Source organism: Nestor notabilis, unplaced genomic scaffold (assembly GCF_000696875.1).
Source record: "Nestor notabilis isolate BGI_N333 unplaced genomic scaffold, ASM69687v1 scaffold31462, whole genome shotgun sequence".
Taxonomy (NCBI): Eukaryota; Metazoa; Chordata; class Aves; order Psittaciformes; family Psittacidae; genus Nestor; species Nestor notabilis.
Window position 1 is genome coordinate 3,600 of NW_009918387.1, and position 18,225 is coordinate 21,824.

Sequence of the window (18,225 nt, forward strand, 5' to 3'; positions counted from 1 at the left end):
GCGCTGTGGGATGCTTTATCCTCCTGGGAGTCAGTTCTGCAAGCCCCTGCAAGCTGTGTTTAAGGAGTTTGCTACAATGGGGCAATGGCAGCCTCTTGAAGAGCACAGCACAGAGGGCTGCTACCCAGACCATGGGATGAAAGCGTGTCTCTGATACTGTAATAGCACTTCTTGTCTAGCTTATGGGAAAGCCCTGGTCATCAAGTTCCTACCAGGCACAGTGCTTCACCTGGGCTGAAATAGTGGGGCAAGTGTAAAGCGGGGAAATCCCCTGTGCCTACAAAGTCTGGAGGGTGTGGACTGAAACACTACGCGATGCTGATGAAGACAGAACAATCATCTGTTTCTCTTCAAGTTTTTCCGGTTGCAATGAGCTTGCATTGTAAAATAGCTGAAAAACCTGGCTGGTAAAGAGAAATGGCTTCAATAGCAAGAACATACTGCCCTTTGGGGAAGGGGAAGGCGTAGACGGAGCTCTCTTGGGTACAAGCATAGGTTCTTAGCCATAAAACCAAACTGGGCCAGCGTGCTGCAGCAGCCCCCGGGGTTCTGATGGCTTTTGGTTTGACTTTGAAAGGCTTCAGCTGTGGCAGGATGCTGGAGGACATCCAGGCTTTTGCTCGCAGATAACTGGGCTGTAAGACAAGCTGGAAAGGGTGGAGGAGGTGATCCGTGTTCTTTGTGGTGTGGTTTGCTGTGGTGATGGCTGGCAGCGGCAGTAACTCATGCAGAGATCCGTCGTACAGTTTCTGGAATCCTCTAACTACAATGTACAATTGTCCCAACGCGTTGTCCAGAGCTTCCATAAAGAGAATTGAGTCTCTGTGACGTTGCCTTGCTTGTAGACCTCTCAAACCTTCAAAGCAGAGGGGCCACGTGGCGTTTCCTGGGGCTTGAAGAGAAGACGTGGCTGTTGGGTTGCACGTGGGACTTGTGGAGAGCTCATTTGCTGCTCTTGTTTTTCACCTTCGTGGCGTTGATGTCTGCTTTTGTTTTCTGGATGCGGGAGAAGATCTCCTTAAAGAGAGCCTTGTACTCGGGCTGGCTCTGCTCCAGCCGCTTGTCCACAGCCTCCACGTGTTTGCTGATGGTCTTCTCCATGGTTTTCCGCTCTTCAAACTCGTGTCCCTCTCCTCGGAAGTCTCTGAAGGAGCTGTCGCGGGAGATGGGCCGGGACGTTTGGACCCCTGTGTGGCGCACGCTGTCCTTGTGCTGCCGGCATTTGCTCAGGAGCTCTTCATACTTTTCCAGCAAGGCATGGTACTGCTCATCCACCTCCCTCAGGATGGACATGCCCCTCTTGCGCACGTTGTTGGCGTGCAACGTGTAGTTGCCCTCGTGCCGGCTCACGGCGTCCTTGGTGACGATGGCGTTGAGGGCAGTGTCGCTGCAGCTCTTCCGCACAGGGTGGTTTGGGGAAGGTGTCATGGATGGCCCGTGCCCTTTTCCTCCCTCCTCCTCGGAGAGGTCAATGTAGTCAGCTTCTGGGGCGTTATTCAGCGGCTCAAGGAGGGCCTCGGATAAGTTGTCTTCTCTGCTGAGCAAATACTTCTTGACTTGTTTCATCTGTTGTAGCTCCAGGAGCTCTGCTTCCAGTTCCTTGATGCGCAGTTTGCAGTTCTCCATCTCGCACACCCGCTGCTCCAGGTCCGAGTACTCCTGAATAACAGAGGTGTATTCCCGCTCAACCCTCTCCTTCCGCTGCTTCTCCTGGTTGACTTGGGACCTGAGGGAGTTCACCATGGCTTGGAGACGTTCGTTCTCCCTCTCCAGTGGCTTCTGGTTGAACTCTGTGGAAGAGCTGTGGATCTGGAATCCATCCTCATACCTGAAAGGGAAGAAAGACCCTTGACAGTGTCTGACCAGGTGACAGTCCATGAGGGACTCCTTGTGTCCTATTGTCATTAAGTGATTCCACTGATGCCCAGGGCAAACCTGAGCTCAGGGAGCGAGATACGCCTCTTCCATGTGCCAGGAGACCACAAGGTGTGGCTGGGGCTCTTCTGCACACAGAGACCAGTCTCTGTCCCAGAGAACCCGCAGTCTCATTTGATAGCAGTGATCAAAGACAGGAGGGAAATGAAACCCTAAAAGGTAAAAGACTCATCTGGTTAATGGACAAGCCACCAATGTTGCCATGAAGCAACGATGAGTGTTCAAGTTCCACCAGTCTGAGCTGAAAATAGGAGGCTTTCAGTGTTTCCTGCTGCAGTTCATCAGCTACTCACTGCATGGAGTTCACCAACTACTCGCTGCATCTGCCAACAACCTCAAACCCCAACTAGCCAAAACCCAGACACACAAGGCTCTGCTGTCCTGTGTCTGGGAGGTGCTCCAGAGAGAGTGGGAGAGGATTCAAACGGGAAAGGAGGCAGGTAGCGACTTTAGCCGTGGTTGAGTTGCCCCTTCTTTATTGCCTGGGGAGTGGTAACAAGCACTTCCCCCTTTCCTCACCTTCTCCTCCTCCTCAATGAAGTGCCCCTGACATCCTATGTGGTTAGAACAGATTGGAGAAGAGCAAGCACCGTGGCCTCCCCTGGGAGTGGCGGGGGGTACTGAACAGATTCCCAAGTTATGGAAGGGCAGTCTGACCTTCAGAGCCAACTGCAGAGCTGCAACTGAACTGAGGTCCTGAGGCACTGGAGGTATAGTGGGACTTGGGAACTGGAGGGGGAAAGAACCACAGAGACATGGAGTGGATTTTGCTGGGGGTTAGGTTGTGGCCTCATAAACAGCCCCATTGCTGCTGCAGTACAAGTGTCTTTTATTCCTACCCTCTGGCAGAGGATGCTGTCAGTAACAAGTTTATCGATTGCTTATCTATTTAAAGAAGCCTCTATTGTGGACAAAGCTGAGCAAGAAATGCCCTCATGAGGTCACTGAATGAACACAGTGCCTGGGTTTAAGGAGGATCAAGCGTGCAATAGCACTGAAGGTGTTTGTACAGCACTCGGCAGTTCGTGGTGTATCTTGGTGTGAGACTGCTGCTCCTGGGGGAGTCACACAGGACCAAATGCACCATCTCAACTGGTTTCAGTGAGCCAGAGATGCTGGTTCTGTGCTGGGGGGGAGCTGCAAAGGGAAAACGGGCTGTGCTGGTGTGGGAAGGGAAGCTGTGTGGGCAGCTCGAGGTAAGGGTCCTCTTCACATGATGCGTTACTGAAAGGGCTGTATGAGGAGAGGCTGCTTTGAGCTACCTGGAGCCAAAGCGATGTGTCCTTGTCAGGTGTGTGTTCCCACACAGCTCCTTGCCAACGTGCCAGGAGAGTCCCAGCCCCTCCAGGCAATGCCTGTCCCCTGCAGCCTGGCTCAGTGCAGCTGTGTGAGGCACCCAGGTCCTCCTACATAGCTACTGCCCTCTTCAAAAGAGCTTTATCTCCCCATTCGAGGCATCACTGATGCTGTGATCATGAAGGCTCTGCTTTGCCAATGCCACCTGCACAGACAGGCAGGTAGGAGAGAGGGAGGTTCTTCCTTCACCTCCAGCACTGAGTTTCAGGTTCTGAGGCCTGGAGGGGTGCATGTGGGGTTTTGTGCACCCCCAGAGGATCTAACCCACTGCACCCCCTGTTCACAGGCAGAGGAGGTGGGGGAGAAGGTTGGCAGGGTTGCTACAGGCAGGGTCCATACCTGGGGCTGGAGCACAGCTCCTTAAGGCAGGGGAAGGTGTGGATGGTTCCCCGCCGAATGCGGAGCTGCTCCAGGCTCCTCATCTCCTCCACCTGCTTCTGCAGCTCCTCCACTTGGTTCTGCAGCCCCTCGATTGTTTCTGTCAAGCTACAGAGAGAGGAGGGAGCACGGGTGAGGAGTCGGTGTTTTCCCTATAGAGAAAGCCAGTCTAGGGGAGGTGCTTCCAGTTTCTAGCATGTGCCCTGGGAGCATGGTAGTGCTTGGTGTTCATGGCAGTGGTTGGCTTTTATCTGTGTGATCTCACTTGAATGGGGGTGTTTGCTTTAATCCCCCACATTTTTCTACAGTGGCAAGGAATTGTGCTAATTTGAGACCCTCTGTCCTCAAACCAGCTGGCTGAAGTCACCTCTGGGACATGAGCACTATCCTGGAATATCTCTGCACTAAAAGCAATTTACTCTCTTCCTCTTGTGTTTCATGTAGAGATAAACACAGAGAGACCAAGCAGAGATTTAGTTGTGTTCTGGCTGTGAATGCAGTTTGTAAAACTCCCTCTCAGCACAGCTGTCTGCAGAAGATGCTGCATTACAAGGACATGGCTTAGTCTGTTGTTTCCAGGGATGACCTTGATCATGGGGCTTGTTTTAGGAAAGAAGTATTATTGATAAACTGGTGTTTCAGCATGGACTAGCCAGGGTTTCATTAGATGCTGGATCTGTGCCTAGTGTTGCTGCTGGGCTGTGTGCTGGGGCCCTCCCTGATACCATTATGTGCCTCTTCTTCAAGGAAACACATCGGAGGAGAAGCTGCCATGGCTCCCTCCTGGCAGCTTCAGACACTACTTTATCCAGCCCTTGTCCCAGAGGCGTCTGTGCTGTGGTTGACCTCTGCTAACCAGCATCAGTGCAACAAGCTTGTGTTGTAAATAGCTGTAAAACCTGACTGATAAGAGAGTGGCTTCAATAGCAAGGACACGCTGCGCTTTGGGGCAGGAGAAAGGGGAGATGAAGGTCTTTTGGGCACAAGTATTGCTGCAGAGGGAGGAGGGGAGGCTGTACCACTGTATCTTCTGTTGGGATGTCTTGCTTTCCAGCACGAGCTTCTGGTTAGCCAGCTCCAGGTCCCGTGCTGTCAGGTCCAGCTGCTCATAGACTTTTGCATGCTGTTCATTCATCTGCCGCAACATCTCCAGTTGCTTGGTCAGGTACTGCAGGAAAAAGCCGAACAGAAACACTCCACATCCCAAATCCGGGTTGTTTCCCAGGCAGAAATCCCTACAGCCCTTGCTCCCTCTGATAGTGTGTTCTGTGGCTGATTTACCCTCTGGTAGTGTGTTCTGTGGCTGATTTATCCTCCGCCTGGTTCAGATATTCATACCCTCTGCTCCCTGTGAATAGTTCTGAGTCTAAAACACGACTGAACTTCCCCTGCCCTCTGTGAAGGGCACTAACCTCAGTCTCTGTTCAGCTGCTCTTTTCTTCCCAGTACCCACAGAAAGCTGACACCCCTGGGACCATGACCCTTCACTGCCGTTGACTGAATCTGGCCCGTTGGTTACTGGATCCTCTGACAGATCGATTGCAGGAGCTGCAATTCCTTGGGAATTCAGGCGAAAGCTCTGAGTCTGTGAAATGTGAGACCTGCAGCTCCCGTGTGTGTGCAGAGCCTTTGCTGTGAGCCTGCCACTGCAAGCAGAGCTTTCCTCCTGCAAAGACTGGGAGAGGAGCATCACTCTCAGCTGGGGCCAGATCCCAAATCCTACAGTGATTGTGCTTCTGAAGGGTGCTGGAGGGGATGGCTAAATCCATCCACCAGTGTCCTCAGGCATCAGCTGTCAGATCCCTGCAGCCGCCCTGTGCTGCTCTTATCACAGAATCACAGACTGGTTTGGGGTGGAAAGGACCTTAAGATCATCCAGCTCCAACCCCCGGCCATGGGCAGGGACACCTCACACTAGACCATGTCACCCGAGGCTCTGTCCAACCTGGCCTTGAACACTGCCAGGGATGGGGCATTCACCACTTCTCTGGGCACCCTGTGCCAGCACCTCAGCACCCTCACAGTAAAGAACTTCTTCGTTATATCTAACCTGAACTTCCCCTGTTTTAGTTTAAATCCATCACCCCTTGTCCTACCACTCCAGCCCCTGATGAAGGTCCCATCTCCAGCATCCTTGTAGCCCCCTTCAGACACTGGAAGCTGCTCTGAGGTCACCACACAGCTTCTCTTCTGCAGGCTGAACAGCTCCGACTCACAGCCCTGCCCTGTGTCCTTTTAAATCAGGGGGGTTCCAAGCTTTTTTAACTCACAGATCCCTAGAAGTTTTCCAGTGGATGAAAAACCTCTTGGCACAGCAGGTTTAAGCCTCCAAGATCACTTCTGTGGGCTCTTAGAAATACTGCCCTGACCCCAAAGGATGCTTGAAACAGTGGTTTAGATTGCAGCTCCTGCAGAAAGAGCTATTTTATGCCTCTAACAAAAGGGGCTGTGTTATGGGGGTGCCCAGGGGCCAGCTGGGAACAAACGTGATTATGAATAACTGGAACGAAGGGAAAGCTGCAGCAGAGCAAAGGGAAAGGAGTGTGGAGGCTGGTGGATGGGCAGGGGAAGGCCAGATGTGACCCAGATGCAACCTGGTGCCAAATTCTGGTGTGCACATCTGGGCAGGGGGTGAGGATGTGGTAATCGGGAAAATAGTAGTTAGGGGGGGAAAGGGACCCTCTCCAGGGCCAGGGTGAGCTCAACCAGACCTTAATCCATCCCACTTCAGGCACGTAGAGAAGATACTTTTAACTCCCATGCCTTTAGGTGACAGCAGTGACTGAGCAGCTCCATCCCCACCCCTGTCCCAGCTGTGTCCCTACCTCAATTTCCTGCACTTGCTCCTCGTTGGTGGCATACATCTGCTGCAGGGAGTCCTCCAGCTCCTTGTTACGTTCCAGCAGCGTCTTCCCCAGCTCTGCGGCCAAATGCAAGTCTGGAAAGCAAGATGGGACAAAGCTGCTGCGGTTCCTGTGGCTCCCCAAACGCCACCACATCAAATACAGGAATGCTTTGCATGGCACTGGTTTTATTGGCAGGTTTTGACATGGATGCATACTTATGGGACAGGCAGGACCTGGCCTCTGCCATCTTTCTGGGCTGCAGGAGCAAGGGAAGGCTGAGCTCAGGGCATCCTTCATGCAGTGATCTGGTGCCTGGCTGGCTGCATAACCCCTCTGCACTGCACACTGCATAGCCAGGGTCAGGCCCATGGGGCTTGGCTGTTGCAGGTGCTCAGCACCTCCATCCTCCATATCACCGAAACCTGTAGGGCTGGAAAGGGCTCAGCACCTATCAGAATGAAAGCCTTGGGGATGCTCTGTAAATGCTATTATTATCTCTAGTGAATGGAGTGCCTTGCCTTTGCCATCAGCCTCCATCCATCGCTGCTGATGGACTGACACGAGCAATACAACCATGTGTGGCCCCAAGGGCTGGCAGCATCTCCCACTGCGTGGGCAGTGCTGCTGGGGCTCTTTCCTTGGGGCAGCTCCAGGGGGAGGACAAACCACTTTATGTTCGCTCCCTGCCACCTCTAAACACCCTTTGGAAGCTATTGAAATAGTTGGACTTTAGAAGTGCAGTGGCAAAGAGATGACAATGCGGTCGGCTTAAAACACTGGGTTTGCTGCTTCCTGGGTAAAGAAAAAGCCTCAGGACCCTGTGAGTCTTGTATTGGCCAAAGCTTGAGCACATCAGGTGGTGCTGTTTGTGGGCCTGGGATGGCTCAGCTGGCTCTGATAACATCGCTTTGCTCTCACAGAAACTGCTTGTCTTCTTAAAGCCTAACCTATGAGCATGTGGGTTTCTCTTTTTCCTGGTTCTTTTAGAGGTGAATTTCTAGGTCTTACAGTAGCAGCCTGAAAAGCTGACCTCCAGAAAGGTAAGGCAAAAAGTGCTGGTGTGTGTTCCCCTCTCTGGTGTGGTTATTATGCAGTTTCAGATACTTAAGGAGTGGTAATCCTGCAGTGTGTGAGGGGACCTGGGTCTCCTGCCCTGGCCTTTTCTCAGCCCGTCAGTGCTCCTCTAGTTTGCAGCCAGTTATGTTTTGTAGAGGCTCTGCCATGGCTAAGAGCAGCTGTAATTTCTTCTGGGGGTTGATTTGGCCATGCATTTCATTGGGAAAGAGGGACACTTGGTCACTAAGGCAAGAAGAAAGGGAATCAGGATGCTTAGAATGTATTCTGAGCCTGGGAAATCACTGATCTCTCACACTTCAAATGGCACATCACAAACTGAGGCTCACACTGACCTCTTGGACACGAGTCCTCGCTGGGACGAGTGTTATTAGTGCTGTCAGTGTTTGGGACGGGGCTTTCCTGATGGATAACACTGTGCTGTTGGAAGTGCTGATGTGTTATTAGTTTGGGTGATGCCCATGTTCCTTTCCATGTGGCTCCAGTGGTGCGGGAGGGCTGGCTCCCAGATGTGCTCCAGCCAGCAGCTGCTCAGTGTGCCCTGAATCTCCCCTTTACCATGCGCATGTGCTCTCCAGCTGTGGCCCACATTGCAGGGTGTTATTCTAGGCTGTGACCTTCTTAATTGTAATCCCCATCGTTGCACAGTGACCTGGCCTGAGGGTCGCAGCTATCAATGCAATCGACATTGGCACATTTCCCCATGGACTTTCCCACCTATTTTCTTCTACCAAACGCTAAATTTCCCCTGTTTCCAAAGTGCCCTTGGGAGACTGAGTGTTTGCTACACCAGCTGGGGACAGGGAACAGCCAGATGCCACCAGAGAGGGAGGACAATGTGTGCCTTTAAGCTGCTTGGGGCTGTATTTAATGGCACCACCATTAAATCACTTGCCACATCACTTTGCCAGAGCTGGTGGTGTTGCTGGAGACCAGCGTGTTGCAAGTCACATCCCTTGCAGCAAGCAGGGCCCCAGCACAGAGGACTCTGTGCTGCACTCCAGGTAATGAGTCAAGTGTGTCCCCGTCCCTGTGGATTACACCAGTGCTCTCCCACCATATGGCATCCAATTTAATCAGCTGGGGTTGAGTTAAGTGGATTAGGCAGTGCAAGATCCTGCATTGTAATTTAAAGGGCTCTGTCAGCAATAATTTAATGGGGGAAAATGGGCAGCGTTTGGGGACGGGTGGGGAAAAAAGGAAAGAAAGGGGCTGAGCTCCAAGGAGGAAATTGGTTCTTCATTTCCATTTTGAGCATAAGGGCCTGGGAGACTCCAGGCTGGAAGGACATGGGGGAATTGGTTCTTTTAGTGTCTTTTAACTGCCTCAGCTGCTGTCACACACATACATTCGCTCACTCTGCCTGCCAGACAGCCCGAGCATCCCCAGTAATCCCGTCTCATCCACCCCCTTGTGCCCGAGTCCAGCCCAACCTGTTGGTCTCCCCCAGGCTGTGGGACTGTGGGGATGCTGCATGGAAGTGCTTTAATGTTATCTTTAGACCAGCTCCCTCTTGATCTTTGCACTAACTGTGGCTCTGCAGGGGCTGGGGGAGCACACAGCTCCTCTCCTCGGAGACCACAGAAACCTGAGGCTGAATGTGAAATTTCAGTAAGTTTGGGGGAAAAGGAAAAAATTTAGGAGTCTGGGGATTCTCTATGGATAGCAATGTGCTTTCCCCATGGTTTGTTGTATTCCTCTGCTTCCCCACTGTCAGCTCAGCCAGTGCTGTACGACTTGCCCTAATTTAGCAGATATGCTGATGCCTCCCTTCCCCCTGCTCTTCGATGCAGAAGGAGAAATAAAGTGGCTGGGAGCGACTCTGCAGCGTGTGCGCTCCATGTGCCGGATCCCTCCTCACCCTCTGTGCTGAGTGTTGTTGAAGTGGGCAACATCCAACTTAAAATATGGGAGCCTCGGTGCTGCCCAAATCCTGTTTGGGAGAGGGCTGTGGATGCAAACTGTTCGTGGCTCTCAGTAGCACAAGTGTTGACATGACCCTTCTAAGTGACACCAGCCAAGGAGACACCCGGTGTCCCCAGACAAAGAGCTGTGCCTATGGAGTAGAGGGAGGGATGGAGGCTGCATTTCCCTTCAAGCTTCCACAGGAAAGGCGCCTGAGCAAGGAGGGAGGGGAAGAGAAGAGAGACCATATGGTGGGAAGGGAGCGGGAGCTGAGTGCCAGCAGTGCTCGGTGGAGGGGGGCTCGGAGCGGTGGGGCGTGGTGTGCAGGGGCACCCGCCCGGGAGCTGCCGAGATCAGCAGCAGCTCAGCAATAATTCTGCTAGCTCCGTGCCACTGGGGAAACCTGGGAAACAAATCCTGATCCAAGAGCTGTGCGGGTTGTCTATGACTGAAAGAGTCTGAGAAACACACTGCAGGGTATTCCCCTGTGGCAGGATCCTGTGGCAACGCTGGCACAGGCAGATGTGTGCTGCATGGGGCTGCTGTGGAGCTAAGCACTGCAGCTCAGCAATAATTCTGCTAGCTCCGTGCCACTGGGGAAACCTGGGAAACAAATCCTGATCCAAGAGCTGTGCGGGTTGTCTATGACTGAAAGAGTCTGAGAAACACACTGCAGGGTATTCCCCTGTGGCAGGATCCTGTGGCAACGCTGGCACAGGCAGATGTGTGCTGCATGGGGCTGCTGTGGAGCTAAGCACTTGCAATGAGGCTCACAGAGGGTTTGGAGCCATTGCTGCTGTACCAGGGCTGACCTGCATCTGTTGACAAGAACAGACCATGCTCGGAAGGGTTTTTTACCCCCAGCATCTCCTGGCTGTGGTTTCGGGGGTGCTGGGCAGAGGAGGTTTTGGCTGCTCTCTGCATGCTGGTGATCCGATGGATATTCAGATGGTCCCCACAAACACAGCTTCTGGAGGAAGCCACCATCTGGAGCAGCCACTTTGGGCTTTCCCCCATTGCCTCTCTTGCATCAAGGGATTCATTTGTTCAGGCTGTGAGAGAACATGCTGCTGCCCCAAGCACAGGTGAGAGGGATGCTGTGCTTTGCTCCCCACCTTTACACCAACCCAGTCCCCACCCTGTGAGACAGGCAGGAGGTGGTGGAAGTCCTTTGACTTGTGGTGCCAAAAAGCAGAGTAAAGTTTATGGTGCATGTATTTGCAGGTCCTTTTCAGGTAAGCATCTATGAAGGAATTACTTATAGCCCCTTCTTAACTGTGGAAGGGCTGCTCCTGCATATGATGAATATGATGCATATGGTGCTACTGCAGATGATGAATTCACCTGGTTCAGAGCAGGGAGGAGCTGCTCGCAGAGCTCTGGTGTGGAGGTCTCTGGAGGAAGTTCAGGGTGTTTGTTAGCTGATGGATGGGGTAGGTTGAGAGTTAAGAACTGATGTTTAATGCTGTTGATGTTTGATTTAATTGCATTTGCTGTCTGCTCCATTACACACGGGTGCTTAGAGTCAAGGGGCAGGTGCAATTATTCCTTTCAAAATCTAAATAAATGATGCTGTGCTGGTTTATCCTAGGGTAGGGTGTGCTTGCCATTCATTTATTTTTCTTCTTAGTTGCAAGGGATTGTGATGTCTGGGTATATTACAATGAAGATCAGCTTTTGTGTATCACTTACTGCTGCTCCATGAGAGGTGAAGGAGGCATTCTATGTACTTAGCCCTTATAAGCCTTTGCAACAGAATGTGCTGGGGTGCAAAGAAGCCAGTGGCATCTGACAGCATCTTGCAAGCAACCTGGAAGTGCCTTTTCAACATGCCCATTCCATGGATGATAGCGTTTCCCACGGCAAGGCAGAGCTTTTGGAGAGCCACCAGTGTTACTGCTGAGGTGTGGCTTCTCCATCCCTTTTACACTGGATAACTCCAATGTTGCTATCCAGTTCAGCTTTGCACTTGATGTTCTGTGTGTTTCTCATGGGGACCTGCCTTTTTGGTGTACTGCAAAGGCAGGGTTTGCTTTGCAGAGCAGCCCAATGCAGCAAGGGGGAAAGATGCTCCTGGCAGGGCTGGTGGGAGCAGGCGAGGGGTGTGCGTGAGGTCCCTGGTAGCACAGCCCTCTCCTCCCTCTCCTCCTTTCAACCTGTGGCTGTAGCTGGGCTGAGCTGACGTTGGTCACACGAGCGTTTCTGTTGGATAATGAGATTTGCTGGATTTCCTGCTTGCTGCTTTTCTTCCTTTCTTTCCCCTTTATTTCTCTTGTGTAATCTGTCACGTACCCCTGAGCTGCCTTTGGCTTTGCAGTCGTCCCTGGTAGGAGAGAGAGGTGGTTTGCAGGGGGCGAGGCAAGCACAGTGCAATGAGAGCAGCTCCCTCTGTGCTGCCTGTGGTCCCCGGAGCAAAAGTGGCACCACCAAGGAGAGAAAAGCCTGATAAGGGGCTCAGGGATGCAGTAGCTGTGCTGTGCTGCAGGGAGGCCCTCCAATCTTGTCAGCCCCTGCAGCTCCCTTCCTTGCTTTCTGTATTTTCCAGTCCTGTTTGGTATTTCCATTCCATCACCTCTTTTAATTCACAGATGGTCATTAGGCTTTTTATTTGATTGATACTTGCCTTTTCTTTCTGCCCCCTTATCTTTCTGTGGCCCAAAGCTTCACCTATACATTAACATTTGAGACCTAGGATGGTTACCTCTGCTTCGAAGCTGCATGTGTCTATACAAACACACACACAGCAGTCCCATCCCTGTGCCCACAGCAATCAGTGTGCATTTTGCCAAGTTGCTAGAGCATGATAACACGGAATGTGTTCTCAGACCATGGTTTAGACCCCAGCTGCGTCTTTCCCTGCTGTTCATTTATTTAAATAGCCTCGCTGCTTGTGTTTGCCTTGTTAGGCTGAGACAGTCATCTCAGAGGCTCTGATAATGTACCTGGATCAGAAAGTGTCCTAAATGAATACATGCAAGCGGAGTTGTCGAGGAGAAGCAGTGAGGAAAGAGGAGAGGGAAAGGCAGGCAGTGCTTTCCTACGTGTATCCCTCCTCCAGGCAGCAAAGCTCCAACTATTTAATTATGTTGGGATGCAGAGAACCGTGAATAGAAGCTTTGACTCTTTTAAAGCTAAAGACACAGACATGGATTGCTGCCATGTGGCAATCTCCTCTCCCCTGTGTGTTCAGGAGGTTGTAACTGACCCAGGATGGACGAGGAGAATGAGTGCCAGAGCGACTTCGCGTGTTGGCTGCTGCTGCTGCACCGCAGTGCTGTGCATGTGCTGAGCCCCGAGCAAAGGTGACCTGTGAAGGACAGGGCAGTGTGCTCGTGTGGCAGGGAACAGTGCCCACAGCAATGGGCTGCCACAACCGGGCCAGCTCTGGTGCTCACACGACCTGCGTTCTCCTACTCTGAGCCATTGCCAGCCGACTCATCGGCCCTTGCTGGACCACTGATCCCGAGTGGTTTGGTCCCTCAGGGAGCAACTGAGTTCCAGCACGACTGTCATTTGCACCAAGACCACCACCAGCACTGTGGCTGCTGGTTTCTCCTGTCTGCTGCTCCTCATGTGCCAGAGGCATGTGGGTACAGAGGATATCCTTCTTGCAGGGCCATGTGTGACAGCTAATGCAGAAAACAGCCTGGCCCCCTGCAGCAACACCAAAAACCTGCCTACCTCTTCTCTAGCAGCCCCTCTGCTTGGCTTTAAAGTGTATCATCTTGTATGCTGCTGCCCCACCACTGCTCCCTTCCCATCCACTCTGAATCCTTGTTCATCTGGGTGCTAAGCTCACACTCACCCCAGTGCTTTGTGCCTGGCTGTGGGTACTGGCTGGAGATGCTGCCTGTGTGGGAAGAGGTCCTGAGCTCAGGTGAGTGATGGATTTGTGGAGCTATGCAGGAAGAATACAGTGCTGTTGCCTTCCAGCCTGAGTTTGCAAGGAAAGGGAGTGATGAAACACTTGATAGACACTGTTATTTATGTCTCTCACTAGTCCTGAGCAGGATGCAGGAAAATGCCTCTTTCAGGAGCCCAGTATCAAAGCCAGAGTCTCTGAAGCAGCTCTGCTGCAAAGACTGATGCTCAGGGGGATGTGCTGCACTTCCCTTGTTCTGCCTCATCCTGCAGAGCCCAGTGCTCAGCCACCACCTCCCAGGCCAATGTGCCTTCCCAGGACCCAGTGCTTGCTTGCAGGCCAAGAAAACCTGGAGCACGGCGTGGTAATGTCCTTGCTTCAGCTGCATAACTGGAAGAAGTCAGCATGGACCTGGATACTTCACACTCAGGCTGAATCCTTCAGGGAGGAGACAAATTAACTGAGCAGTGCCAGGGCAGCTGCACTGCACATGGGATAAACTAGAGGGACTTCACAGAAGGCTGCAGAGGAACAGTCTGTTTAAACCACTAAATGAACTGTCATCTTTTGGAGAGAAGGTTTGCAACTGTTTTAAATATACATGGAAAAAACTGGAACAAACTCTAACCTAAAATCAATTTAAAATGCCCAGCTATGAAAGACCAGCAGTTGTGTAACATTTGGTCTCATTCCTCCAGGGTATTTTGTGTTGGAGAGATTTGCCTGAATTCTTGATTCAGATATGTGGTTTTGAGAGGTCAAAGAGAAGCTTTGGAAGCCCTCCTGGTGTGTTCGGTGTGAGCAGGCGAGGTGGGAATATACCACTGTGTTGCTTTGGGAAAGGTCTTTTAGCAGAGGAGACGGAGTGTGTGCAGGAGTGAGCTGTGTGTTAGCATAAGCACTGGCACAGCTTTCAGCTTTGCCTGAATTCTTGATTCAGATATGTGGTTTTGAGAGGTCAAAGAGAAGCTTTGGAAGCCCTCCTGGTGTGTTCGGTGTGAGCAGGCGAGGTGGGAATATACCACTGTGTTGCTTTGGGAAAGGTCTTTTAGCAGAGGAGACGGAGTGTGTGCAGGAGTGAGCTGTGTGTTAGCATAAGCACTGGCACAGCTTTCAGCAGGCTCCTGACTGTCCCACTGAGTCAGTGCATCTCCCCTGTCACCGGCCAGCGCTGGCTGATACAGGAGGAAAGGAAGAGGGTTGGAAAATGCTGGGATGGGAGGAAAAGCCTCCGAGTGCAGGGTGTTAGTGGCTGGTCCTGGGCTCCCAGTCCCTCAGGCTCAGGCTGCTGTGGAGGGAACGTCCTTCAGGACCTGGACCATAAATCCTTCGCGCATGGCCTTGCCAAGGAGAAATGCCACTGTAAGATGATTGTTTCAGGATGGGGGTTATGGAAAGCTCTGATTTATTATGTTTGGGGTTTGGGTTCTTTTTCCTTTGCCTCTCCTTTTCCTTTTCCAGCAGCCCCTTTAATTCTGCTCCCTCCCACAGCTGGAATTGTGTGCCTGGGGTAAACAGCAGATGGAGAAAGGAGCTTCTGTGAGAAACGAGGAGGGAGATACTGGAAGTTGCTGGGTGAGACTCTCTTATGCCCCTATTTCTTGCTGTCTTCACATGGCAGGGGAATTTTTATTCTAGGAAAATACATACATATATATATATTCTTATATTCTTTTGTTTTTCCTTCCTAGGGTTGGGAAGGAAAAACCTTCCTCAGGCTAACCTAGCTGTCATCTTATTTCCTTGTCTCCTGTGACTTTTCTATTCCCTCTTGTCATTCCCAAGCAGCTTGGCAATTAGTCACTGAAAACTTTCCACTTCCATAAGCTACCTGCTGTACTGCACTGCTAAATAAGTAAGTGGCTCAGCTACTGCAGGCAAAACTCTGTCCTTCTGGCTTGCCACTGGGGAGGAAGGACAGCGAGTTAACTGCTGCGCTGCTGGAGGACAGGCGAGCTGCATGGCTTGTCCCCTGAGCTGGGATAACTGCATCATGAGGGGACTGAATTTGGGGTACCAACTGCTCCCCAGTACAGCGAATCCTCTGGGGAAGCTGATGGTGAATTGCAGCTTTATGGAACACCCCAGGTTAGGCTGGATGATGCAGGTATGGGTGCTAGTGGGTGCTAGCACTGAGTCCCTGGCTTCACCCCAATGTCACCGGAGCACTGGTGACCCTGTGTCTTTACACGTATGAGTTGGGAGTGGTGCAAGCTCAGCACCTTGTGTCATTTTCCTTCTTAGCATGCAAGCAATCAGATGCTTGGCAGGAGGAGGAGGAATTAAAATAAGATCCTTAAATCTGGAGACCTTTAGAGGTTACAGCTGTAAAGTCCTAAGCCTGCATTGCAGATGGTTTGGCCCAAAAGTTTCTGTGGCTGAGGATGATCAGTCTTGCAGTGGCAGTGAGGTGATGGGCTGGTTCTTGTGCTTCCTCTGGTCCTCTGGCTAACTCAGAGCAGTGTAAAGGCTGTTTTATTTATACAGGAGGGATTGCCCCAGCACTTAGGTGGTATTTAGGCTCCAGACACCATAAGGTTGGCCTTAAGAGCCCTTCTCTTGGGCTGCACCTTGCTCTTTTGCTTAGATTGGAATGCTGGCAGTGGGAAGATCAGGGAATGCAATGGGGTGACTGTGAGGAGGACTTCTCTTGGGAGCTTGCTGCAGGGGAGCTGAAGGCTGGAAGTGGCTGGGTCTGGTCTCTGCTCTGTTTGGATCCAGATGCGACTGAGCTGGCACACAGCCCTTCTGCACACAAATGCCTCTGATGAACAGAAAAGGTGTCCCCACTTATCCCCAGCTTAGGCTCTCTAATTTTAGCTCATTCATTCTCTCGGGGTATGGCTGCATCCTCTGTGCACAGGGTATGATGCAACTGGAGCCACATCATCAGTTCTCAATGGCTGGAAAAGGCTCATCGTCGCTGTATTCTGGCTTTAATGCTGAGAGGCACAGATTCTCCTGCTCATGGAAGGTGAGGCTGTGGCTGAACCCAAGCAGCACTGATGTCTGTTCATGCTTAGAAAGCCTGCCAATAAGCAAAGCCATGCTACCAAGCAACCAGAGCTCCATTTTTACCCCTTTCTTCAATCCAGAAAGCCTTTCCAGAGGGAACACCATGAGAATGAAACACCTCAGAGGACACCACTACTGTTTCCATGTCACTTCTAAGTACCCTGGCTGGGATTTGAGCCTCTCCTCCTATGTCCTAAGGCATCCTGGTACAATGCCTTGAACCACACAGGCTTACAGCACGCTAGGAAACAGGTAAAGGAACCTGAAAGGCACCGGCTTCATTTGAAGGAGGCTGGAAGGGCCTTGAGGCTGGGGACCAGATCTGGCTGCCTCCAAGGCATGTGGTGGGGGGAAAAGAGGGATTTGGGTTTATTTCCTTGGAAAAATCAGTTACTTCAACAAGGTGAAGCTCTGTGGAGGATGAGGAGCAAAGTAACAAGTACTCAGAGTGGAGCTGGAGGTATGATTTCCTCTGTGGTGCTAGAATGGTTAATTGACACAGTCATCACATTGCTCCCAGTTAAGCCATCTGTTGCTTAGCAAACAGTTTTGGATGTAAATGTAATAAATATTTGATGATGTGAAATGATGATAAAGGCCCAGGAACCAACTGGTTCCCAGCAGAACCTTCTCTGCTCTCCTCACTCCAAGAGAAACAGCTCCAAGGCTGTTTCTTGTTTCTCCCACCCCTCACTCCTAAGGAACAGCCTCTAAGCCTCTGCTTTTGTCCTCTGCTTCCCTGGCACTGCTGCCAGGCGTGGGTTTCTGTGCGACCCTGTGCTATTGGCATGCTGATCCTCTTAGTAATGCTGGTCCATGCCCAAGCTGTATGGGATGTCTTGCACTCTACTTCCACCCCCCATTTCCAAACCAACAGCTCCACAGCTGTGCTGTCACCAGAGACCTCTGGATACTGCTACTGCTATAATGCAAAGGCAGAGTAGATGTGGACAAAGTCTAGCACTGCCCTTCATGATGCTTTGTGCATCATGCAAATTAATTATGGTTGTAATTACCCCGTAGGACCTTTCCAGTTGGCTGCTTTTAGTTAAAGGCTTCCTCATCCCTCGTCCTGTGTTTGTGCAAGCCTGTGCAGCCCCCGTTTGTACAGGAGGCTGCAAATCCCACCGCTGGGCTTTGTTTTGGGTCTGGGTTTTCTTCCAGTCCTGGATGTGCTCAAAGGTGGAGTCTGTCCCCAGCATCAATCCGTCATGTGGAGGCAGTTATCCTGCATTACACTGCCGGGACAGAGCAAGGGACCTGGCCTGCAGTGGGAAGGTGGCTTTATTGTTGTGAGCCAGTTGTAAGGTGCCAGTGCTGACTCATGAACCAGACACCAGGGACGGTGTTACGCTCGCAGTCAAGCTGTCCCGTGTTGTCCAACAATCCCTATATTCATCCATGATTCCGCTGTTCCTCAGCCTGCATCCCGCCCCTGGAGCAGTGCCCAGGCCCCTTGTGAGCCATGGGAAGACGTCACCCAGCAATGTGCATTTCTGAGCACTCAAAGGCTGCACTGTTTGTTCAGCCGATAGCTCCATCTCCGTGCTCTGCCCTGGCTTCATCTGTTGTTCCATAGACCAGGACCCAGTATCCCACTATGGATACTTCCTGTTTCCTGATAAACTAGGGTTGGAAACCAGCTGCAGCGATCCCTGGGGAGCTGGTTCCATCCCTGGCTGGGCCTCTGCCCTGCAGCTGAAGTTGTGTAAACTTTCAACCATGACATAACGTCCTGGAATGACGGTGGGCAGAGGCACTGCAGCTGGACCACGGGCCCTGCTGACAGCCCAAAGCACATCTGTAACGGCACGTAGAGTGCAACGCAGCGGGGAGGTACTGGATTCAGGGAGG

At 51.8% G+C, this 18,225-nt stretch overlaps 1 protein-coding gene across 1 annotated transcript in view; it reads right to left on the minus strand.

Annotated features, from left to right (window-relative positions):
- Positions 1-942: 942 nt before the first annotated feature.
- The window catches only part of CDR2L (cerebellar degeneration-related protein 2-like), an 18,221-nt gene continuing 938 nt past the window's right edge, over positions 943-18,225 (minus strand). Inside the window, exons 2-5 of the mRNA XM_010009684.1 lie at positions 6,495-6,607; positions 4,689-4,837; positions 3,631-3,777; positions 943-1,828 (exon numbers count right to left, since the gene is read on the minus strand). Of these exons, the coding sequence (XP_010007986.1) occupies positions 943-1,828; positions 3,631-3,777; positions 4,689-4,837; positions 6,495-6,607 (1,295 nt within the window). The remainder of the gene's footprint in view (positions 1,829-3,630; positions 3,778-4,688; positions 4,838-6,494; positions 6,608-18,225) is intronic.